The 26,259-nt window shown below is 45.8% G+C and overlaps 1 protein-coding gene across 2 annotated transcripts in view; it reads right to left on the reverse strand.

The window, feature by feature from the left end:
- Positions 1 to 578: 578 nt before the first annotated feature.
- rasa3 (RAS p21 protein activator 3) overlaps positions 579 to 26,259 on the reverse strand; it is a 138,761-nt gene continuing 113,080 nt past the window's right edge. The window contains exons 13-24 of one of the 2 annotated variants that reach the window (XM_078221484.1): positions 25,991 to 26,065; positions 25,789 to 25,912; positions 24,566 to 24,672; positions 21,587 to 21,664; positions 18,578 to 18,655; positions 17,197 to 17,270; positions 11,288 to 11,394; positions 9,217 to 9,299; positions 8,122 to 8,330; positions 6,067 to 6,170; positions 3,298 to 3,481; positions 579 to 2,192 (exon numbers count right to left, since the gene is read on the reverse strand). In XM_078221484.1, the coding sequence (XP_078077610.1) occupies positions 2,117 to 2,192; positions 3,298 to 3,481; positions 6,067 to 6,170; positions 8,122 to 8,330; positions 9,217 to 9,299; positions 11,288 to 11,394; positions 17,197 to 17,270; positions 18,578 to 18,655; positions 21,587 to 21,664; positions 24,566 to 24,672; positions 25,789 to 25,912; positions 25,991 to 26,065 (1,299 nt within the window). In that variant the 3' untranslated portion in view covers positions 579 to 2,116. The remainder of the gene's footprint in view (positions 2,193 to 3,297; positions 3,482 to 6,066; positions 6,171 to 8,121; positions 8,331 to 9,216; positions 9,300 to 11,287; positions 11,395 to 17,196; positions 17,271 to 18,577; positions 18,656 to 21,586; positions 21,665 to 24,565; positions 24,673 to 25,788; positions 25,913 to 25,990; positions 26,066 to 26,259) is intronic. The other variant, XM_078221485.1, reaches the window with a different exon arrangement.

Consider the following 26,259-nt stretch of genomic DNA (forward strand, 5'->3'; position numbering starts at 1 on the left):
TTTGGAGTTTATGGAGGGCGGCTATTGTAAAAGAAATGCAGGTGACCAAAGCACAGGTTTCTTGTGCTTGTGGGGAAGAGGCAGGTAACGTTACCAAGGTGATAATGGAACATTACCGAGGTGATAGCGGAACGTTACCAAGGTGATTTCGGAACGTTACCGAGGTGATAACGGAACGTTACTGAGGTGATAACGGAACGTTACCGAGGTGATAACAGAATGTTACTAAGGTGATAACGGAACGTTACCGAGGTGATAGCGGAACGTTACCGAGGTTAAACACCCAAGCCCACACGGTGCTAGAAAACCTCGATGGTGTCGACAGACCCCGTGTGTTCCGTCTCCGGGGACACCCGACTGTGAATGTAGCCACGAAAGCGAGGCAGACCAGACAACCCCCCTCAATCGCTGGCGGCCTGTGTATGCCTGTTCATGGCGGTTTTGGTCAGGAACAGGAGGTCCACCCCCCTCCCCCCCCGCCCCTCCCCACGTCCACCCCACCATTTGTCTCATTATTACCCTTCCCTATTCACACTCCTCAATCCTTGGGAACATTTCTCTCAGTAGCATGAACAGACAGCTGTTTAAAAACTGGTGATTTTATTTTGGCAGTTAAAAATGCAAGGTGTCCGATTAGTATTCTAGGTAAAGTGTTAACGTACAAGCATTGGAGGAGAATCTGTTCAGCTGACAGGTCTAATGGAGACTCTCCGTGGAACTAAACACTTTTCTCAGTCCGTTTGCCGTTTGACAGTTCAGGAATCCTACGACTGTACAATTTACTCAACATTCCTCTACGACACGATAAACCAATTCTACTGGGATATACTAATGGACAACTCCCTGCAGCTTCTGAGGAATTCTATCTACCTACAATTGTGGTTGTATTTTCATCCCTTTAGATAGAAATGTGCGATTGCAAATGAAGATTAAAGTCCTACTTTCTGTTACAGTTGAAGCAGGAGGTGTGAGGGGTCAGTATATGTTCCACAACAGAACATCTGGGCCCCAAAACCCTATAACTGTCATTAGTAATGGCACTAACAAATTGCCTTTTTCAGAGTGTGTGAACGATGCTGTGTTTTGTATCCCTGATACAGGATAGAACAGTCCAAGATTACATACAAACGGTTCAGTCATTGTACTGTGTCAGGTGGCATGTACAGGCAGTTCCACTACTGCACACATTGTTGGTATGACAAACCGTTCCGTTAAAGGAGAGGACTTCTAAAACTGCACACACGATACAACAGCAAATGGCACAGAGGTTAAGAGTCTTTTTCCAACTGCGGTGACACAAGTTAACAATCGATGGGACAGCAATCATTGGGGCACGGTGTGCCCTCACGGTGTGCCCTCACGGTGTGCCCTCACGTACACATCCCTCAGAGTCCGCCCAAAGACACCAATGATTGTGGAAGAGAGCAGTGCCTCTGAGTGGCGTAGGATGGACATGGCAGCGATTCTGGGCTCATCCTCTCCCTAGAATAGAATCTTCAACCGGGAAGTGAAGAGAAGCCGTTGGGATACGATTCAGAAAAATCTGCTGCGTTATGAGTGTCTTTTCACTGGAGTCTGGGGTGAATATAAACTGACGCTGATGTTTCTAAAGGGTAAATTCACAAGGCTTTACTGAGGCAGAGACACCTCCCTCCCCTTCCTCGGATGGGACACAGATCAGGAATTTAAACCTCTCACTCAGTCTTGGGCTCCGTCTAGTATCTCTCCCAGAGTTTATCCCTGTGCGTTGCAGCTTGTGAGGTTCTGTTACTTCAATACTTTGCATTCTCGGATCCAACAATTCCTAAAGCTTCCCATTGGAGTTGCTCACAGACTGATTCACTTTCAATGATCATTGAACTGATCACCTCCCTAAAGCAGTCATAAAATAATTGCCTTAAAGGCAAATGGCAAGTCATCTGTCATCAACAGATGACAAAAAGTGCACACCGTAGCTGTTTGTGAAAACATTGTTAAAATCGGAACTAAAGTGTGTCGGTTGAATGCTCCAAGTCTGTACATATCATACAAATTCTTCTCTGCGTTTTCAGTCTGTATCCAGCATCTTCAGGGACAAAGTAATACTCTCGGCATTCCCAGGTCTTAAGGCAGTTGATCACACAGAATTGGTCGAAGATCCTGAGTTTTGAGTCATGTAACACTGAAGAGACTTATCACCGATTGGATGTTCCCTGGAAACAAACAAAATGCACAATTATTAAATTACATTTGAAGTTATACAGATGAAACAATGCGGGGGGGGGGGGGGGTGGGGAGGGGGGCCTTTGAAGGTGGTGGGGAAAGTAGATAAGGTGGTAAAGACTGTGGGTGGGATTTGTAAAAGGAACATTGAAAACAAAAACAAGAAAATAATTCTAAATGTTTAGGAAACACACAGGCACAATGTTGTGTCCAACCCTGCGCACTGCACTTTGCAAAGGATGTCAAGACCTCGGAGAGGGTGCGGAGGAAGTTCACCAGAATTTTCCCAGAGGATGAGGGATTCCAGTGAACCTGGAGAGACTGGAGAAGCTAGGATTGTTCCCTTTGGGGCAGAGAAGGTTAAAGGGGGCATTTAATCGAGGAGTTCAAAATCACACAGGGTTTTGATAAAAGTAAAGAAGGAGAAAGTGTTTCCACTGAGGGGAAGGTCGGGAACCAGAGGGACACGGATTGAGGGTGATTGACAGGAGAATTGGAGGCAAAATGAGGAAAGGTTTTTTACACGGTGAACTGCTGTGATCTGGAAGGTGTTGCCTGATAGGTGGAAACAAATTCAATAATTTTCAAAAGGGGAAATTGGATAAATACTTGAAAAGGAAAAACAAAAGCATGTCTATGGGAAAAGAGTAAGGGAGTGGGAGTAATTGGTTAGCACAGGTAAGATGGGCTGAATGGCCTCCTGTGCTGTATCATTCTATGATTTTAACTGTTCTTTCCCCACCCCTCTCATGGCAAACCACAGTGAAAGTGTGGCCTTTCAGGGAGTAGAGGGGGAGGGTGGGGGGGTGCGAGTCCTGCGTGACAAATAACCTCACCCCCAATTCCCAAAAAAATTAGGGTGACTCCTATGTCTCTGTTGATGCCCCCACAAGATCAATGCAGCAAAGACAATCAGCGAGACTTTCTGGTTGCGCCAGGGTGCACAACACCCAATCTGAGGACAGGAATATTCCACAGTATTTCCAGCACAGAGTCAGGCCACTCGGCCCAAGGGGCCCAGTCTGGTGTTTGTGCTCCCAAGCTATTTTTAGGTTGTTGGAGGAAGGGGCAATTTGAGCAAAATGTCACGCTTACTGGCTGCCATACTTGGTCCTCTTGAACTTATTCTTCGTATATTGAGCATGCTCCAACTCCAGCGTTTGGACCGCAGCGAGAATCTGTTTTGACACTTTGTACGTCTCCTGAGGGTCATCGATAATGAACGTTGAATATTCCTCCTGCTCTGGGCCGTCGTACACAGACTTGCTTCCACATGCCTCTGGTAATGAGTCAAATAGAGGTGATTACTTTGAGAAATGGAACAATAACAACAATTTGCATTTCTATGACACCATTAACATAGTAAAAATATCCCAAGGCATCATCAGATTGACACTGAACTGCTTGAGGAGATATTGAGACAAGTGACCAAAAACTTGGTCAAACAGTCTTAAGGACTAGTTTAGAGGAGAGAGAGGCGGAGATGTTTAGGGACGGAATGTTCCAGAGCTTGGGGCCCAGACAGCTGATGGCATGGCCGCCAATGGAGGAGCGATAGAAATGAGGGATGTGCAAGAGACCAGAGTTTGAGGAATGCAGAGATACCGGCTAAACTTAAAAAACAGTTATCTAACAAACTATCAGACCTCTAAGGCAAATCCTAGCACTAAGTTCTACGGACTCTACATCCAATTTCAAATGGGGATTGAATGATAATAGTTGTAGCAAAAATGGGACGTGGCTACAGTGTTCAGTATCATTGAGCTAGGGGGCAGAGAGAAGGAGGAAATCAGCTTGTGCTCACTGCTTGTCCCTGCGCTGTGAGGTAACAGTGTGAACCACTCTGCTACTGTGTCCCTTAGCCCTCTCTCTTATGGAGAAAAGAGCTCCACTCTGTTCCCTTTTTAAGTACAAAGAACAGTACAGCACAGGAACAGGCCATTCGTCCCACCAAGTCTGTACCGACACGGATGCCCCTCTAATCTAATATTTTCTTGCCTCTATGTGGTCCATATCCCTCTATTCCCTGCCTATTCATGTATCTATCCAGTTGTCTCTTCAATGGTGTTTTAGAATCTGCTCCCACCACCTCCTCCGGCAGCGCGTTCCAGGCATTCACCACCCTCTGTGTGAAAAACTTGCCCCTCACATCTCTTTTAAACTTTCCCCCTCTCACTTTCAACCTCTGCCCCCGAGTAATTGACCCTTCGACCCTGGGAAAAAGACTCTGATTATCCACTCTATCCAAGCCTGTCAGAATCTTGTAAACCTCTATCGGGTCCCCCCCTCATCCTCCGACGCTCCAATGAAAACAATCCAAGTTTGTTCAACCTTTCTTCATAGTCCATATCCTCCAAACCAGGCAGCATCCTGGTAAATCTCTTCTGCATCCTTTCCAATGCATCAACATCCTTCCGGTAGTGTGACGACCAGAATTGTACTCAATACTCCACATGTAGCCGAACCAATGTCTTATACACCTGCAACATGATTTTCCAATTCCTATACTCAACACCCTAACCAACGAAGGCCAGCATACCGTACGCCTTCTTCACCACCTTGTCCACCTGAGTTGCTACCGTCAGGGAACTGTGGATTTGCACGCCTAGATCCCTCTGTATGCTAATATTTCTAAGGGTTCAACAATTTACTGTATACCTTCCTTCTGCAGTAGACCTTCCAAATCGCATCACCTCACATTTGTCCGGGTTAAATTCCAGCTGCCATCTTTAAGCCCAGGTCTCCAGCCGATTTCTATCCTGCTGCATCCTCTGACAATCCTCCTCACTGCCCACTACTCCCCCAATTTTCCTTAAATTTTTAAAATATGGAGATGTGACTGTGCACAGGCCTCTAACCGAGATGCTATATGGGTGGAATTTTACCGGCACGTCTGCCCGAAGTTCGTATGATCCCACCCAAGGCCAACGGAGAATGCCGTTCTCCGAGCCTCGCCCGCTCCCGGAATCTGGAGGGGTGGGCCGGTAAAATTCTGGCCTATGTGTTTAACAAGGCATTAATGTTTGAACAGTTAATTGTGAATCAGGAACTAATTTTACACTTTTAATCAAATTTTGGTTGTTTGGGACATCCTGAAGATATGGTTAGTTACTAGATCAATACCAGGCATCTTTTGATGTTATCTCCAAAGGAAAACAACACAGCTCACAGTAACAGCGATCCGGAATAATCCCGTGAATTCCAAACCCACTCAGTAGCTTTAGAATTTTATTTCTGTTTGGAAAATCTGGAGATCTTGTGGCGCAGTGGGTCAGTGTCCCTATCTCTGAGCCAGAAGCTCTGGGTTTGAGTCCCACTTCAGGACTGGATGGCCATGGAAGATGTGTTCATATTGTGGTCAAACAGGTGGATTATCATCCTGTAAATTCTTCCAATGGCTGGCAATAAGAGAGGGAGAGCTTCCTTTACAGCCAGACAGCTACAGAAAGCAACGGCAAGCCACTGCAGGACTTTGCCAAGCATAATCATGGACCAATCCAATGGAAGTCCATGGTCACCAACACCCTCTTCGGGCCTGGTACCTGGAGAAGGAGGATAGAAAAATCTGGTCTCAATAAAAGTGACCCTGAAGCTATTGGGTCATCATAAAGACCCAACCCGCTTCACCAAGGCTGTCCTTACCCAGCCTGGGCCCATATGTCACTCCAGTCCCACCCTGACATGGTTAACTCTTTAACTGGCCTCTCAGTTAGGACAACCAAGGAAGGGCTAGTAAGGACTGGTGACACCAATGCCCTGAGAGTGAATAATAAAGGATTCTGCCTCCCAGAAGCACGAGAGAGCATTCTCCACCATCTCCTGCATTAGTGTTATTACAGAGCTTTGAGTCTTTATATTCTTCACCTTGCATCTTCTCCAACTTGGTCCTGTAGTTGTTGTAGAGTGAGTATATGTGCTCAGTTTCTCTGTCACCATCCACATCTAGCTGGATGTTAGCTGGAAGGCCCCTGCACAGAACCAGAAAGACCACTTAAATCACATCTCTTCATTTTAGTTAATTAAGATTAATTTTAAGCTTAAGAAGCTACACCTCTATGGACCATTGCCCTCCACAGCTGGAATACTGGGTCCACTCTCAGGGTCTTGGAGATGATACACCAGAGATTCACTGAGGCGATACTAGTGGTGAGAAGCTTCAGCTATGAACAAAGACTCATCAGGGTTGATGTTCCTCTGGCTGGAGTGTCTGGAACCAGGGGACATTATCTCCAGATAAGGGATAGGCCATTTAGGATTAAGATGAGGAGAAATTTGTTCACTCAGAGAGTTGTGAATCTTTGAAATTCTCCACACCGGAGGGCGGTGGACAGCGGCTGAGTAAATTCAGGACAAACACTGATAGACTTTTGGGCACTTAGGGAGTCACATGATATGTCGTTAGGGCAGGAAGGTGGAGTTGAGGTTAAAGGTCAACCGTAACACAGCAGGTTTGAGGTTCTGAATGATTCTGCTTCAACTCTTAGAGGAATATTAGACACAGAGCGGTTTAGAGGCAGCTGATAGGGAAGATTCAATAAAATAAATTGGGGAAAATGAGTTACACTGGTTAGTGAGTCAGCAACTCGTGGGTATAGTTACACTGGTTAATGAGTCAGTAACTAGTGGGTATAGTTGCACTGGTTAGTGAGTCAGTAACCAGTGAGCATAGTTACACTGGTTAGTGAGTCAGTAACTAGTGGTATAGTTGCACTGGTTAGTGAGTCAGCAACTAGTGGGTATAGATAGTTACACTGGTTAATGAGTCAGTAACTAGTGGGCATAGTTACACTGGTTAGTGGGTCAGTAACTATTGGTATAGTTACACTGGTTAGTGAGTCAGCAACTAGTGGGTACAGTTACACTGGTTAGTGAGTCAGTAACTAGTGGGCATAGTTACACTGGTTAGTGAGTCAGTAATTAGTGGGCATAGTTACTCTGGTTAGTGAATCAGTAACTATTGGTATAGTTACACTGGTTAGTGAGTCAGTAACTATTGGTATAGTTACACTGGTTAGTGAGTCAGTAATTAGTGGACATAGTTACACTGGTTAGTGAGTCAGTAACTATTGGTATAGTTACACTGGTTAGTGAGTCAGTAACTATTGATATAGTTACACTATGTAGTGAATCAGTAATTAGTGGGTATAGTTACACTAGTTAGTGCATCAGCAACAAGTGGGTATAGTTACACTGGTTAGTGAGTCAGTAATTAGTGGGCATAGTTACTCTGGTTAGTGAATCAGTAACTATTGGTATAGTTACACTGGTTAGTGAGTCAGTAACTATTGGTATAGTTACACTGGTTAGTGAGTCAGTAATTAGTGGACATAGTTACACTGGTTAGTGAGTCAGTAATTAGTGGACATAGTTACACTGGTTAGTGAGTCAGTAACTATTGGTATAGTTACACTGGTTAGTGAGTCAGTAACTATTGATATAGTTACACTATGTAGTGAATCAGTAATTAGTGGGTATAGTTACACTGGTTAGTGAATCAGCAACTAGTGGGTATAGTTACACTGGTTAGTGAATCAGCAACTAGTGGGTATAGTTACACTATGTAGTGAATCAGTAATTAGTGGGTATAGTTACACTGGTTAGTGAGTCAGTAACTAGTGGGCATAGTTGCTCTGGTTAGTGAATCAGTAACTATTGGTATAGTTACACTGGTTAGTGAATCAGTAACTATTGGTATAGTTACACTGGTTAGTGAGTCAGTAACTATTGGTATAGTTACACTATGTAGTGAATCAGTAATTAGTGCGTATAGTTACACTGGTTAGTGAATCAGCAACTAGTGGGTATAGTTACACTGGTTAGTGAGTCAGTAACTAGTGGGCATAGTTACACTAGTTAATGAATCACTCCCGTGGCGTAACAAACTGTTCATTACAAACTGCAAAGTGGAGCCTCTCTTACCCAGTGCAGGGAGTACATCCTGGAGCAGAGTCTGCGCTGGTCTTGCAGCACAGCCAGTGTCCGTTGAGGTAGGCTGAGGGATGGTACTTGGTCAATCGCTTCTTGTTGCACTGGCTAACTTTAGTCAAGATGTCAATCCAGTCTTTTGCCTCCACGCAGTTGTTGGCCTGAATGTACAACGCTCTTTCCGGCTGAATAACTTGAAACATCTGAATCAACCAACAGGAAGCAATAGTTAAACTCTGGTTTAAATGAGAATCTGACCCATTTGGCCAGTAGCCACTGATTTTCTGGAACTGTACTGGTCGGTAGTTTTGGGGCTGTGATTCTGCAAGGCAACATCAATTCCAATTCCCCCAATTAAACATGGGGAAGGCTGCAGCCATTGTTTTCAATCCCCATCACAAACTCTTGTTAGTTTAACTCCCACTCCCTCCTACTCCCTGGGCACAGCCTCAGTCTCAACCAGACTGTTTGCAACCTTGGTGTGTCCCCCGCTTTCTGCTCTCCTGTGACCTCTCTGAACTATGACCTCTCTGACCTGTTACCTCTCTGCTCCAAATATGCCCAAATATTAAAATTTCCATCCTTGTTGTCAAATCTCTCTTTGGCCTCTCCCCCACTCTATCTCTGCAACCCCCCCACAACCCTGCTACTCTCCGAGGGCTCTGTGTTTCTCTAATTCTCCTCAGCATCCCTGATTTTAATCGCTCCACCACTGGTGGCCACACCGTCAACTTCCTGGCTCCAGCCCTGAGCTGAGCTCCCTCTGAATCTGTCCACCTCTCTGTCACTCTCTCTCTCTCCCTTAACACGCTCCTTAAAACCTACCCCGTGGATGAGGCTCTTGGTCGCCTACCCCAATATCTCCTGCTTTGGTTCAGTGTCAATTTCTGTCTGATTTACAGTCAGCACCTGGGGTGGGATCCAAGATGAAAGGCACTATTTAAATGAAAGTTGTTGTGGTTATAGCTTTGACCCTTTGTCCTTGACCACTCAACCAACAACTTGCTCCTAACCATCCAGTCCCAGCCTTGCATCATTATAACCACTTCCATCCTATTGTCCCTGGGCAACACATTACACTCAACTCACATTTTTCATTTTGAAAGATTCTTCCTCCAGTTTCTCTACCGCAAGAATATTTTCAATGGGAATATTATACAACGACTGGTCTCCTGAAAAGAAAATAGGGACAAAGGTTTATTAGCACAGGTCCTGATAGGCTGAAAACAAAACGCAACACGTCATTCCCCACTCTGGTTAAACCTTCAGGTTAAATCCATTCATTAAGTCACAGACTAATGGAACAAACTTACCTAGAATTACATTGATAATCCACGTCAGAAACAGGCCATTCGCACCTCCTCCCACCCCCACCCCACTCTCATCTCGCCCTATCAGCGTATGTTCGTGTCCCTTTCTCCCTCATGTTTATCCAACTTCCTATTAAAACGTATCTTTATTATTCACCTTGATCACTCCCTGTGGGAGTGAGTTCCACATTCTCCCCACTCTCTGGGTAAACAGGTTTCCCCACTGAATGTTTGGAGGGTATTAGCTACGAGGAGAGATTGGACAACCTTGGTTTGTTTTCACTTGAACATCAGAGGCTGAGGGGCGACCTGATAGAAGTTCACAAAATTACGAGAGGCACCGATAGAATGGATAGACAGAGTCTTTTTCCCCAAGGTGGAAATGTCAATTACTAGGGGACATTGGTCTAAGGTAATAAAGGGAAAGTTTAAAGGTGATGTGAGAAGAAAGTTTTTTTACACAGAGGATGTTAAGTGCCTGGAATGCGTTGCCAGAGGAGGTGGTAGAAGCAGATACAATAGCAAATTTTAAGAGACATCTTGACGGATACATGAATAGGTAGTGAATAGAGGAATACGGACCCCGTAGAGGCAAAAGGTCTTTCGTTTAGAAAGGTGTCGTGTGTCAGCAGAGGCTTGGTGGGTCGAAGGGCCTGTTCCTGTGCTGTACTGTTCTTTGAATTTATTAGTGATAAATTAGTGATAATCTTCTATTGGCAGCCTCTGGGTTTAGTCTCCCCCACAACTGGAAACATCTTCTCTACAACTACCCTACTGACTCTCTCTACCCTGGCTGTCAGTAAGTGATGGGAGATAGATTTAAATGGAGAGAGACTGTAGAAAGCTGCTGCTCAGAGGGATTTGGGGTCCTCGTGCACAAAAAGCTCGCATGCAAGTTCAGCCGGTAATAGGGAGGCAAATGGAATGTTGGCCTTTATTTCAAAGGGAATGGAGTATAAAAATAAGGAAGTCTTGCTCAAACTATGCAAGGCACTAGTTAGACCACACCTGGAATAGTTTCAATCCCCATATTTAAGGTAATAAATACTGGCATTGGAGGCAGTCCAGAGAAGGTTCACTAGGTTGATCCTGGATCTGGAGAGATTTTCTTATGAGGAGAGTAGGTTGGGCCTGTACTTATTGGAGTTTAGAAGAATGAGAGACAACCTTATTGAGACGTATCGGATTCTCAGGGGGATTGACAGGGTTGATGCTGAGAGGTTGTTTTCCCTTGTGGGAGAGTTTTGGACCAGAGGGCATCATCTCAGAGTAAGGGGGTTGTCCATTTAACAAGAGATGAGGAGGAATTTCTTCTCTCAGAGGGGAGTGAACCGGTGGAATTCTTTACCGCAGAGGATAGTAGAGGCTGGGTGGTTAAGTATGTTCAAGGCTGAGGTGGACAAATTTTTAATCAGTAAGGGAATCGAGGGTTATGGGGATAAGGCGAGAAAGTGGAGTTGAGGATTATTATATCAGATCAGCCATGTTTTCGTTGATGGGCCGAATGGTTCCTATGTCTTATTGGAGATTGTGACAAACTGTGGCAGTGGGGGAGGTGGCGGGTGGCAAATTAAGGAGGAGGGTAGGGGGGACAATGCCGGCTAATCTCCATCAATGAATTCCATTGTTTGGCAGGAAGGAAAATCCTCCAGCGAACATGGGATTCGCAGGTTGCAGCTGAGGGGGAAGAGAGTGTATCAGTGAGTAACAACTTGATCCACAATCGGTGGAGTCTCTCAGAGTGTGGGAGAGGAAAATCCAACTGGGAGTAAGACAGTCAGGAGACAGGACAGGATAAATGGAACATTACTGGCAGTGAGTGTTCCGCAGGATAAGGAGAATTGGGGCACCTTTGTGTTTGTGGTAGGTGAACTCGTGATTGGTGAGACGGAACCATCGCTTCTTGAAGTTCTTGATGCCGAAACGATTTCTTCCCTGGGCTCGCTTAATCATAAACCTAAAGGAAAAAACATCAATATCAGTCAGGAAGGTTAGCAACTGAAATCTTTGCAGCCACAAAGGAAGTAACATCAGTCAGAAAATTTAATAAAGATTAAACGGTGAAGGAACCTGGCAGGCGAAAGGGATTGCTGTTCTCCAAAATGTCTACAGTCTGAGGGTCAGCTCCAGACTCGGAGCCTCATTTGTTGGGAACGTTCATGGTTTTCCCAGCACACATTCCCAATGGATAACACTCCCATTCACCACTCAGATAATCAGCCCTTCAAGTGTCCAGGGTGCACAGAATCACTGGAATTTTACCATTCTGCCCGCCATAGGAATCGGAGCGGGTGAGGGACGGACAATGGAAAGGTCCGTTGACCTCGGACGGGATTTCACGGTTTCAGGACGAGCGAGGCCATAAAATCCCGCCCAATATCTTTTAATCTTTGTTATCTGACCCCGTACGATAATGCAACAGTTACTGGTCTGATGACCAAGAGCCCCAGATTAATAATCCCGGGAAAGATAAATTCAAATCCCATCATTGGCTGTTTGAGAATTTCACCTCAGTTGAAATAAAAATAAGCTGGTCTCAGTAAAAGTGACCATGGTGAAGTTGCTGAATTGTCATAAAAACCCAACTAGTTCACTAACATCCTCCGGGGAAGGTAACCTGCTGTCCTTACCCAGTACGGCCTGTATGTGACTCCAGTCCCACAGCAACAAGACTGATTCTTACTCACTCCTTTGAGCTAACCCAGCAAGATGCTCAAGGGTATCAAACTTGGCCAACTAGGACTGGCAATAAATCGCAGCCTTGTCAATCATGCCAAAGATCTATCTTAAAGAGTTGGAACCTCCGAGTTATAAATTTTACTAAATCAATCACTGAGCAGAAATTCTCATCGTATACTCGGAGATAAGATTTGAAATTAAAATTCCCACGACTATTTCAAGCTTTGTCCTGTTAATAAACACAGTGGGTGGCACGGTGGCACAGTGGTTAGCGCTGCCGCCTCACAGCGCCAGGGACCAGGGTTCGATTCCCGCCTTGGGTCACTGTCTGTGTGGAGTTTGCACGCTCTCCCCATGTCTGCGTGGGTTTTCTCCGGGTGCTCCGGTTTCCTCCCACACTCCAAAGGTGTGCGGGTTAGGTGGATTGGCCATGCTAAATTGACACTTAGTGTCTGGGGTCTAGCTAGGGTAAATGTGTGGGGTTATGGGGTTAGGGCCTGGGTGGGATTGTGGTTGGTGCAGACTCGATGGCCCGAATGGCCTCCTTCTGCACTATAGGATTCTATGAATATTTTTCTTTCAGAGGGTGGTGAGTCTTTGGAATTCTCTCCCTCAAAAGGCAGTGGTCTGTGAATACTTTTAGTCATGATGTCAATAGTCAATACTTTTAGTAACAGGTCATTAGTTGCATCTTCCTTTGTCGTTATATTTCTCCTTTTCAGAGCACATTCCAAACTCCTGGCCACGCTTGTATTTGTCTCAAAGTGATTGATTTGCTAATACTGTCGCCCACTTTCACTCTGAAGCCACGGTGACATCCACTTTCACTGGCGTCCAGCTGACCCAGGTTAAATATTAACCTTTTCCTGAAATGCTTTATCAGCTGCGAAGAACGTGGAACATTCAAAACTCAGAATGTACCAAGAACAGAGGAGGACGGAAAAGCTCAGCATCAATTAGGAGAGAAACAGAGTTAACGCCAACTCAGTTTGGGTAGAAGCAGACATGAGCAGGAATCAATAGGACACAGGAGCAAGGCTAAAGAATGGAAATAAATTAATTTTCAGATAACTGAACAACAGCAGGACAGCAATAATAATGTAAAAATATCGGAAGAGTTAACAGAGGTGTTCCAAATAATGAGGTGTTTTGATCGGGTAACGAAGGAGAAACTGTTTCTAATGGCAGAAGGGTCAGTAACCACAGAACACAGATTTCAGATAATTGGTAACAGAATTAGGAGGGGTTTGAGTGTTTTTTTTTCTACACAGCGAGTTGTGATCTGGAAGGCGCTGCTTGAAAAGGAGGTGGAAGCAGATTCACTAATAACCTTCAGAAGGGAATCAGGTAAATGCAATTTGTAAAGACATGGAAAACTACAGAATGATAGAGGAAAGCGCAGAGAGAGTGAGACTAATTGGATCTTTTCAAAGAACTAGCAGAGGCATGAGGGTCCATCAGACTCTGCAATCTTCCACCCCCCCCACTCCCCACAGATAGTGATGTTTAAACTTGAATTCAAAGGTTATATTTTCACCAATTTCAGTGATGGGCAGCACGGTGGCACAGTGGTTAGCACTGCTGCCTCACAGCGCCAGGACCCAGGTTCGATTCCGGCCTTGGGTCACTGTCTGTGTGAAGTCTGCACATTCTCCCCGTGTCTGCGTGGGTTTCCTCCAGGTGCTCCGGTTTCCTCCCACAGTCCAAAAGATGTGCGGATTAGGTGGATTGGCCATGCTAAATTGCCCCTTAGTGTTCCAGCATGTGTAGGCTTGGAGGATTGGTGGGTGGGCAGTTGGGGTTATGGGGATACGGCCCGGGTAAGGTGCTGTCAGAGAGTCGGTGCAGACTTGGTAGGCCGAATGGCTTCCTTCTGTACTGTAGGGATTCTGTATCAGGGAAGAAGCACAGAGAGAGCTGGTGCAGATACAATGGGCCAAATAAGCATAAGAACCGGGAGCAGCAGTAGGCCATTCAGCCTCTCGAGCCTGCTCCGCCATCACCTTTAAATCTTTAAGTTCTTTGTCAGCTTCAGACCATTTAGCCATGGCTTAATTCAGAAAGTGTGCCGCACTCCTGGCTGACCAGCTGTCCTCGGTGTCATTGCTCTGAAGATGTTACTCACCAGCTGCCTGCTGGAGAAGTTCCTCTGTTACTTTTAGCTGTAAAACTATTTCACCTTCCAGTTTTTCCACATTCTTCTTCTTGCGATGGTCGCAGTGAGAGTCAAATTGTTTCCTTATTGTTTGTTGTTTAGATTCTGATAAGTTATCTCCCAAGGAAGCACATTTCACTCTGGTTAGATTTGCTCCATTTCGTGAGCTGTTACTGTTGATCTCTGCAGCGAGACAATTCTGTGAATTCTCTCATTAATGTTTTACTGTAAATTTAGATTATTCTTTTGAGCCCATATTGATATGGGAATTTACAGATCATCACTGCTGCCTTAGTTCTGGAAGTGTTAATCAGAATATTTAAAAGTTTAAAGTTTATTTATTAGTGTCACAAATAGATTTACATTAACACTGCCATGAAGTTACTGTGAAAATCCCCTAGTCGCCACACTCCGGCGTCTGTTCGGGTTCACTGAGGGAGAATTTAGCACGGCCAATACACCTAACCAGCACGTCTTTCGGACTGTGGGAGGAAACCGGAGCACCCGGAGAAACCCACGCAGACACGGGGAGAACGTGCAAACTCTGCACAGACAGTGACTCAAGCTGGGAGTTGAACCCGGGTCCCTGGCGCTTTGAGGCAGCAGTGCTAACCACTGTGCCACGGTGCCGCACATGAATACTGGGCCACTATGCTGTCAGGTCCAAATAGCAATTCATCAATTGGCAATACACAGCAATTCTTACTACAGCAGGAAATGGTGCTGATTGTTTGCAGGTCGAGGGTTGCCACTGGAGGACAAGAGGAATAATTTCAAGCTTTGCGTCTTTTTTGATTAATTGGGGAGCCTATTTTTCCCCTTTGCATTCTCCATGGCAATGCCTCAGCCAATTAGAATGGACTTCCTCACCAATCAGCACTCCCTTTCTCCTGCAGTATAAATTGTTGTGTCATTTGAAATTTGGTATTCTTGCATTTGTCCTGATGAGTGCGAGACGAGAAACTTCAGCTTGTCCCTCTTTTCAGCAAAGTTCAGAATAATTAATTTTAATGGATGATAAATCAGAGGAGGGCTTTCTAACCTCAACTTTTAAAAATCTTGTCAGTCTTTTCTACACATATATTAGCAACAAAAACAATGACTCTACATCTCCGCTCTTCTAAACCAGAGCCCGAGAGTACAATGGTTCTGTTGCTGGACAAATACTCCAGGGAGTGTGTGTTCAAATCCCACCCAGGGCAGCCCGAGTTAAAATAGAAAACTGCTCTCAGTTAAAGTGACTACAAAGCTGCGGGATTTTGGTAATAACCCATCTGGTTCATGAATGTCCCTCAGGGAAGGAAACCTTCCATCCTTTCTCATTTTGTGCCTGTATGTGACTCCAGTCCCACAGCAATATGGCAGACTGTTACCTGGCCATGCGAGAGACTCAGTTGTGTCAAGAAGGTGGCTAACCGCTTTCTTGACACAACAACCTGTCCTTGTCCCTCGGGGACAAGGGGATGGACAATAAACGTGGCCTTGCCCACATCCTGGCAACGAATTATAAAAATTCAACTTCTTCACTTTCGCTTCGCCGCTTACCCTAATTCAGGGTCGCGGGGAGTGGGAACCTCTCACAGCAGCCACTGGGCATTGAGTGGGGTACAGCCAGGACGGAACACCAGGCCATCGCAGGGCACACACTGACACACACACTCATACACACACACACGCTCCCAGATACTCAGATCACCAACAACCTGTCCTAGTCCCCTCATGCCAACACTATAGTTAAGAAGGCCCACCAATGCCTCTACTTTCTCAGAAGACGAAGGAAACTTGGCATGTCAGCTACGACTCTCACCAACATTTACAGATGCACCATAGAAAGCATTCTTTCTGGTTGTATCACAGCTTGGTATGGGCTCCTGCTCTGCCCAAGACCGCAAGAAACTACAAAAAGTTGTGAATGTAGCCCAATCCATCACACAAACCAGTCTCCCATCCATTGACTCTGTCTACACTTCCCGATGCCTCAGAAAAGCAGCCAGCATAATTAAGGATCCCACGCACCCCGGACATCCTCTCTTCCACCTTCTTGGGCGGCACGGTAGTATGATGGTTAGCACGGCTGCCTCACAGTGCCAGGGACCCAAGTTCGATTCCCGGCTTGAGTCACTGTCTGTGTGGAGTTTGCACGTCCTCCCCGTGTCTGCGTGTTTGCTCTGGTTTCCTCCCACATTCTGAAAGACGTGCTGGTTAGGTGCATTGACCTGAACAGGCGCCGGACTGCGGCGACTTGGGGAATTTCACAGTAACTTCATTGCAGTGTTAATGTAAGCCTTTCTTGTGACTAATAAATAAACCTTACTTTATTTTTAACTCCATTGGGAAAAAGATACAAAAGTCTGAGGTCATGTACCAACCAGCTTCTTCCCTGCTGCCATCAGATTTTTGAATGGACCTACCTCACATTAAGTTGATCTTTCTCTCTATACCCTAGCTATGACTGTAACACTATAGTCTGCACTCCTTTCCTTCTCTATGAACAATATGCTTTGTCTGTATAGCGCAAGAAACAATACTTTTCACTATATACTAATACATGTGACAATAATAAATCAAACAGTCACACACATACAGACACACACTGGGAGAATGTGCAAACTCCGCACAGACAGTGACCCAAGCCAGGAATCGAACCCGGGCCCCTGGCGCTGTGAGGCAGCAGTGCTAACCACTGTGCCACCGTGCCACCCAAAATTTAAAAAAATTAAACATGACACAATGGTTATTCTGGTTTTCTTTTACATGTAAACATTAGATATAAATGTCTTCCTTTGATACTGAAATGGACAGGTCCAACAAACGCTGAATTACCCAGAATCATGACAATGGCAGCACAAGAAATACAAATGGAGTGGACAACATGAAGAGCAGTGAAGGTGTTGAATGTGAATCTGCGACAATGCAAGAACTCACCCTTCCTTCAGGACAATGGGCTGTTCAATGCTCTTGTGATCCTTCCTTCCAGATGAGGAGATTAAATCTAGGAACTTCATCCAAAACAGAGGTGCAGTATTAAATGACTTGCGGCTCTTTATGTAAAGTCCCCACAACCCTCTTCCTCTGCCATTATTTAACCTTTTGTGTCACAAAACCAGCCTTGGCGAAACCCACTGGTCCCTCTGCCCCTCGGACTCTAATTACAACTAAATTCTGACTTTCCTTTGATTTAAGAAGAAAGGTTCACCATTAAAAACTGTGTTAAATTAATCCATAGCATCGGGGTCATGTTGCTTTGTTCTGTTCTCTTCCCGGGGACGCTCGGGATAAAGTTACCGATGTCGGCAATTAGAGGCCAGCCTTTCACCGGTAAGGATTCCCGTTTATAATCTCGGACAGAAGGTTTGGTCCTCACACCAAAGGCAGAGTGGGAAGATCCGGATTAGACCTGGATAAATAGGAATTCCAAAGGAACTCAAATCCAAATCCCAATCATAAACCCAAATGCTAAATCCAAACTCCCGAAACCTGAAGACAAAGACAAATCTGCACATTAATCACAAACCCAACACATGGACACAAACCGTCCACATCCAACAACAGCTGCTCACTGCTGGAAAAGACTATCCTCCTTTCACCATCGGAATAAATGTGTGAATTTGTTGATAAAGGAAGATTTAAATTTATTACAATCTCAATACCACAAAGTGTTTTTGAAGTGCAGTCATAGAATCATAGAGTCCCTACAGTGCAGAAGGAGGCCATTTGGCCCATCATGCATGCACCGACCACAATCCCACCCAGGCCCTATCTCCATAACCTCATGAATTTACCTTAGCTAGTCCTCTTGACACTAAAGGGCAATTTAGCATGGTCAATCAACCTAACCCGCACATCTTTGGAGCATGGGGGGAAACTGGAGCACCCGGAGGAAACCCACGCAGACACGGGGAAAACATACAAACTCCACACAGTCCCCCAAGGCTGGAATTGAACCTGGGTCCCTGGCGCTGTGAGTCAGCAGAGCTAACCACTGTGCCACCGTGCTGTCCCAGTCACTGTTATAACGTAGGAAATGCCGTAGCCAATTTGCACACAGCAAGACCCCATAGGCAGCAGTGAGAGACATGACCAGAGAATCTCTTGGTTGAAGATAAATATTGCCCGGGGTCCAGATGTGAACTTCCCTGAACTCTCTGAAAGAGCAGAATGGGACCCTCCATGTTCCTCTGAGGGGGGCAGATTGGGACCTCAGTTTAACCTCTCACCTAGAAACCTTTACCATGCCCCTGCGGACACTTGCTTTTCTCACTCAATGGGGAAAATGAGAGAATGCTCACCGACAACAGATACCTACATTTCTCACAGCCTCTGTGTATTTCTGTTCATTAAAGTGCTCATGGAAGATGGCCATGTAGGATTCTTTGAAACTTGCCTGCAGATATAATTTTAAAAAGTAAATTATTTAAAAAATAGAAACGAAATATTTATTAACATATTCCTGCTAATTGCCCAGGAGAATTGCTATCAGGGGGTCCTGCTAATGGCCACTGTACAGAAACAGAACTCTTTCTCAAATAGACTTACATAATCCTTTGTCTTCGAGTCATCAAGGTTTACAGCATGGAAACAGGCCCTTCGGCCCAACTTGTCCATACCGCCCAGTTTTTAACCACTAAGCTAATCCCAATTGCCCGCATTTGGCCCATATCCCTCTATACCCATCTTATCCATGTAACTATTTAAATGCTTTTTAAAAGACAAAATTGCACCCGCCTCTACTACTACCTCTGGCAGCTTGTTCCAGACACTCACCACCCTCTGTGTGAAAAAATTGCCCCTCTGGACCTTTTGTATCTCTCCCCTCTCACCTTAAACCTATGCCCTCTAGTTTTAGACTCCCCTACCTTTAGGAAAAGATTGATTATCTCGCTGATCTGTGCCCCTCATTATTTTATAGACCTTTATAAGATCATCCCTCAGCCTCCTACGCTCCAGAGAAAAAAGTCCCAGTCTATCCAGCCTCGCCTTATAACTCAATCCATCAAGTCCCGGTAGCATCCTAGTAAATCTTTTCTGCACTCTTTCTAGTTTAATAATATCCTTTCTATAATAGGGTGACCAGAACTGTGCACAGTATTCCATGTATTCTTTTTCCAGTAATGAACAGGGGCACTCATAAAAAGCCGGCTCAGAAACCTGGACTTTACATTTCAGACAATTAATTAACTCATCAGCTTTATGCACTGTTAAGAAACCATGAAACAGATTTACTATGTCTTTTCATCACACGCGATATATTTCACACAGAGACAGCAGCAGATATCTTCAGCTGGGTTTTGTGGATGTGAATGTGAGCACAGAGCTTTATCCATTTTGAACAAAAAACATAGAACAATACAGCACAGGAACAGGCCCTTCGGCCCTCCAAGCCCGCGCCGCTCCCTGGTCCAAACTAGACCATTCTTTTGTATCCCTCCATTCCCACTCCGTTCATGTGGCTGTCTAGATAAGTCTTAAACGTTCCCAGTGTGTCCGCCTCCACAACCTTGCCCGGCAGCGCATTCCAGGCCCCCACCACCCTCTGTGTAAAATACGTCCTTCTGATATCCGTGTTAAACCTACCCCCCCTCACCTTAAACCTATGACCCCTCGTGAACGTCACCACCGACCTGGGAAAAAGCTTCCCACCGTTCACCCTATCTATGCCTTTCATAATTTTATACACCTCTATTAGGTCACCCCTCATCCTCCGTCAATTGAGAATTGATTGTGGATTGATTGAGATGGAGTATCCCACAGAGAGCACTGATTACCCACGGCACGGTGGCACAGTGGTTAGCACTGCTGCCTCACAGCACCAGGGACCCGGGTTCAATTCCCATCTCGGGTCACTGTCTGTGTGGAGTTTGCACGTTCTCCCCATGTCTGTGTGGGTTTCTTCCAGGGACTCTGGTTTTCTTCCACAGTCTTAAAGGCATGCTGGTTCGGTGCATTGACCCCAACAGCGCAGGAATGTGGGGACTCGGGAATTTCACAGTAACTTCATTGCAGTGTAATGCAAGCCTTACTTGTGACACTAATAATTAAACTTAAGTTAACATGAACATCAACAACATAAACCAGTTAAATCTGATGATCTACAAATGCTTGGGGAAGGTTTAGTTTGTTTAACAGAATCGAGGTAAACCATGAAGTCTATTCACGTAAACTCAACAAGATTTCTTCACCCAGAGGGAGCGGCACTCACGGGGTAAATCAGACAGACAGCTCTGTAGCTTTAGTCTGCTCTTGAGATCACTGAGGAAGACTGGGAGTTCTTGCTCAAAGGCAGCATTGAGCCCCAATCGCCGCAGCCCACACACCCTAAGGGCCTATAACAGTGGAACTCTCCAGTAAGGCCTTGGGAACTAACTCTGTTTACCGTTAGAGGGGCAGGAGGTAAGTGCAGATTAAAGTGTAGGTTCTGGATAGGATAAGGAGAAGCTAAAGAGCCTTGTTGGGGTGAAATGTTTAATCGAACCCTACATGTGGACGAGATTGGAATCTAATCAATGTTCTGTGTATTTAACCAACAATGTATAACGATGGTGAAACTTTTGTGATTTGGCAGAGGGCTGTGTTCCATAGAATCCTATAGTGCAGAATGAGGCCATTTGGCCCATCCAGTCCACACGGAAAGTGCATTCTACCTAGGCCCACTCCCCCTGTCTATCCCCGTAACCCCGTGCATTGATCATTGCCAATCCACCTATCCTGCACATCTTTGCAGAGTGGGAGGAAATCGGAGTACCCGGAGGAAACTCTAGTGATCTCTGAGACAATGCTCTCTCTGTGTGACTGCACCTGAGTCCTCCTGGAATTAGTTTGAGGAGGTCCAACACAACTAGAACCATTTTACGACTAGTTATAGATCGTAGATCATAGAATCCTACAGTGCAGAAGGAGGCCATTCGGCCCATCGACTCTGCACTGACCACAATCTCACCCAAACCCGATTCCCATAACCCCATGCACTTACCCTAGTTAGTTCCCCAACATAACCAATTTTAGCATGGCCAATCCACCTAACCTGCACATCTTTGGAGTGTGGGAGGAAACCGGAGCACCCGGAGGAAACCACACGCAGGCACGGGGAGAACATGCAAACTCCACACCGACAGTTGTGTGGTCACTTTTACTGAGACCAGTGTATTTTCAGTTTGTAGTCGTATCAGCAGTACACCATCATATCCCTTCGACTGATACACACCCACCAAACACTGACCTTACCGGGAGCATGGGTTTAGCTTATTGCCGTGGAGACAGTCGGTACAGTTAAATACAGTCTCATTAGAACACAGAGTAAGCACAGCAGAAAACTTACAGACTTGGATTTGGATAAGCTTCCCAAAGTCTGGATGGTCTTAGATACCAGGGTCAGAGTTCGCGCTGTTAATGGGTCCTACAGGAAAAGATGAAATCATTAAGAACTCGTGATCAACATTTCCAAGAATCAGTAAAGCCACAGCAGTAATTACATAATCTCCTAAATAGGACCTGAGCCATTTATTCACCATGCAAGCTTGATGCTGGAATAGAGAGACATCAAAGCTATTCTGTGGGATAATGGCTCCCCTGATTATATCATTGCTCGCTATATATGTAGGGAAACGGCAGGAGGTTTAGAGGGGATGTGAGGAAAATCTTTTTCACCCAGAGCGGCATGGTGGCACAGTGGTTAGCACTGCTGCCTCACAACACCAGGGACCCGGGTTCAATTCCTCGGGTCACTGTCTGTGTGGAGTTCGCACGTTCTCCCCGTGCCTGCGTGTGGTTTCCTCCGGGTGCTCCGGTTTCCTCCCACACTCCAAAGATGTGCAGGTTAGGTTGCTTTACCTTGCTAAACCATGCGGGTTAGATGGATTGGCCATGCTAAATTGCCCCCTTGTGTCCCAAGATGTGTAGATTAGCAGGGCAAATCTGTGGGGTTATGGGGATGAAGGGGGGGAGGGGGGGAGTGGACCTTGGTAAGATGCTTTGTCAGAGAGTCGGTGCAGATTCGATGGGCCAAATGGCCTCCTTCTGCACTGTAGGATTCTATAATTCTATGATTTCAGAGGGTGGTGGGAGTCTGGAACTCACTGCCTGAAAGGGTGGTGGAGGCAGAGACCCTCATAACATTTAAGAAGTATTGAGGTGTGCACTTGCGATGCCAAGGCACATACGGCTTTGGGCCAAGTGCTGGAAAATGGGACTAGAATAGTTGGGTGGTTTGTCCTTGACCAGCACAGACACAATGGGCCGAAGGGTGTTTTCTGTTCTCTTGATCTGTATGGCTCCATATCGCGCAAACTCATGAATGGGCTTAAGGCCATCACTTTCAGTCCTGAAGGTGCCTGGTCTTCTCAGTTTACCCAGGAAGGGTAAGGTATCTCAAAACACTGGGCACCAGGTGAAGCCAGCTGTTTACACTCCTACTATACCGCAGCAATACCGTGTGGTATTCTCCACCAATAGGATGCTGCCGTCAAACCAAAATGACATTCTGCCAACCACACAAATGAATACTGTGGTCTCTGAGTTTCAATGCCGGGTATATGGGCCGTACGTCCCAACAACTGGTGGACTCTATCAAAGCACATCCCTCTGGCTTCTCACAATCGGCAGAGTATTGATCTTACCCAACCTAAACTCACTACATGCCTAACGGTAGATGTGATTTTGTGATTGGGCCGCACTTACTGGACAATCCCAAGTTTGCCAAGAATTAGGCTCATCTCCAGTTTAAGATTATTGTTCAGGTTTGCCATGTGACCCAGTCGCCACTTGCTGGCAGCTACATACATTCATACGTTGGGACCTTTTCTGTACAGGCAAAAGGAACATGTCCCCACATCGCACATTGTTTAAATTGAACAAAACCCCAGGGCACAATTGGCCCCTGGTTCATTCTCCATGGTAACGCTTCGACCAATCAGAGTCGACTTGCCATCCAATCAGCACCCTTTTCTCATGCAGTATAAATTGTTACTCACTTTGACTCTGATGAGTGCAAGACAAAAAGCTTCAACAGTTTGTCTTTTTTTTCAGCTATAATTTTCTGCCAATAACACTATAAATACCAGTCTTCTAAGGGAAAGGGGCAAAGATCTTTGTGTCCATTTTGTTGGTGTCATCAGCTTTGTTCTAATTACTGATAGATTACAGCAATCGATCTCTATCAATGACCTCAGCATGAGGTGAGGAAGCCCCCCAGTGGTGGAGAACTTTGGGAACCAGAGTCCCCTGTTCCTCCTGACTGCGTGTCGCTCGCTCCCTCGCTCCCTCCTTCACTCACTCACTCACTCTCCAGAAGGTATGGTCAGTGTATTTGGAGATGGGTTGAATGTGGCTGATGTGTGAAAGGTGGTTGCCAATTTTTAGAAAGAAAGTCGCTGAGATAATTGACCAATCTGTTTGAGTGACCTTGTCTGAGAGGTTAATATTGTAAGAAGTCTCACAACCCCTGATTAAAGTCCAACAGATTTATTTGTAGCAAAAGCCACGAGCTTTCGGAGTGCTGCCCCTTCATCAGGTGACCTCACCTGACGAAGGGGCAGCGCTCCGAAAGCTCGTGGCTTTTGCTACCAAATAAACCTGTTGGACTTTAACCAGGATTTGTGAGACTTCTTACTGTGTTTACCCCAGTCCAACGCCGGCATCTCCACATCATGGATAAGTATTGGTCAGGGTATCAGAGAGAACCTCCCCCGCCGACCCCAAGCCCATCGCCCCCCCCCCCCCCCCATCTCTCCCCCTCCCCCTGCAACCCCCCTCCCCGGCTCATCTTCAAAGCTGTGGCTGCATCTACCCAAGGGGGCAGATGGGGCCTCTGTCCAACATCACATCTGAAAAACTGCACCTCTGACAGTGCAGCGCCCCCTCGGTCAGGCTGGATCATGTGATCAAATCTGTGCAGTGGAACTCGAGCCCCGCGAACTTCTGACACAGAGGTCAAGGCGCTTCCATTGCATCGCAGATAACGGGAGTTAACGGAACACGAAATGCTTTGTCACAATTAAAACCAAAACATTCCAAAAAGGAAAGATGCCGGATAGATACTGAGTAAACGTAAAGGACACAAACACTCGGATTAGCTTCAGGAGTCAGTGTGACTGTGGGGAACGGGACGGAGAGGCCACACAGACCAGTGTGCTTGGACAGGTTTCTCATTGCGATGCTAACATTTCCATCTCTGTGTTTGTTTGCCCTTCTGTACTCCACTTCACGGGGTTTTCCAGAATGCCTCCTGACTATTGCATTAGTTCAGCCCCTGGATGTGTTTGTTCTGCGTTCAGTGACAAAGTCCGTGTTTTCTACTTACCGGATGATGCGGGTGAAGCTGGAACAGGTTTGGTGAAAGAATGGCCGGGGCAAAGAAGCGGAGGAAGATAAAACTGCTGACAGCAGTGTAGCGAACATCAGCATCGTCTGGAAAAATAACCGAGGTTCCAGCTTCAATTCTCATAGAAACATAGAAACTAGAAGCAGGAGGAGGCCATTCGGCCCTTCAAGCCTGCTCCACCATTCATTTTGATCACGGCTCACCATCGAATTCAATATCCTGATCCCCCCCTCCCCCCATATCCCTCGATCCCTTTAGCCCCAAGAGCTATACAGTATCATAGAATCCCTGCAGTGCAGAAGGAGGCCATTCAGCCTATCAAGCCTGCACCGACAACAATCCCACCCAGGACCTATCCCCGTAAACCCACATATTTATCCTGCTAGTCCCCCTGACACTAAGGGGCAATTGAACATGACCAATCAACATAACCCTGTTTCGAATTTCTTTTTGAAATCATTGATTTGATTTATTATTGTCGCATATATTAACATACAGTGAAAAGTATTGTTTCTTGCGCGCTATACAGACAAAGCATACTGTTCATAGAGAAGGAAAAGAGAGAGTGCAGAGTGCAATGTTACAGTCATAGCTAGGGTGTAGAGGAAGATCAACTTAATGCGAGGTAGGTCCATTCAAAAGTCTGACAGCAGCAGGGAAGAAGCTGTTCTTGAGTCAGTTGGTACATGACCTCAGACTTTTGTATCTTTTTTCCGACGGAAGATGGAAGAGAGAATGTGCGGGGTTCGTGGGGTCCTTGATTATGCTGGCTGCTTTGCCGAGGCAGCGGGAAGTGTAGACAGAGTCAATGGATGGGAGGCTGGTTTGAGTGATGGATTGGGCTACATTCACAACCCTTTATAGTTTCAGACAATGTTTTGCCCTGAACTACTTTTTGTGGGAGTGAATTCCACACATTCACCACTCTCTGGGTGAAGAAATCTCTCCTCACCAAATATTTACCCCTTATCCTCAAACTATGACTCCTAGTTCTGGACTTCCCCACCATCGGGAACATTCTTTCCGAATCTCCCCTGGATTATTGCCTGGCACTTGTGTGGCTACGTGCCACTTGTCAGCACAAGCCTGGAATTGTCCAACTCTTGTTGCACGTGGACAGGAACCGTTTCAGTATCTGGGGAGTTGGGAATGGCGTTGAGCATTGACGGGACGAGAGTGAGAGCGAGGGTGGGTTGCTTTACCTTGGAATCTCTTGGCAGCAGATTCCCTCAGTGAGAAGAAGATGTCACACATCACAGTGGGACAACTCATGCCAGACTTCGTGATGACATTGAAAATTCTTTCCACGTATTGCCTGAGATTGTCCTGTAACAGAATCCACCATCAAACACTGAGCCTCAGAAAGAGAGATCACCAACTGTTACAAACACCAGAAACTCTCACCATATTCGACTCCAGGTTCTCTCCGTCTCTCAGTTTCACTGGGTCAATCTCACACGGTTTGTGGGTTTCACAGATCTGTAAAATAAATTCCAAAAAAAGATTCAGGATTCACCTTCCAGTCAACTCAAATATTGCACCCGGGTTTGTGTAAATCTTACACATCCCATCATTCTGAGATCCTTCCTTTGCTAAGAACCTATTACCACCCACTGGGTTTACTGTAAACTTCATTAACGTTAGATTCACACACATTGTAATGAAGGCAGAAA

The sequence above is a fragment of the Mustelus asterias genome, chromosome 10 (genome assembly GCF_964213995.1).
Source record: "Mustelus asterias chromosome 10, sMusAst1.hap1.1, whole genome shotgun sequence".
In the NCBI taxonomy this organism is placed as follows: domain Eukaryota; kingdom Metazoa; phylum Chordata; class Chondrichthyes; order Carcharhiniformes; family Triakidae; genus Mustelus; species Mustelus asterias.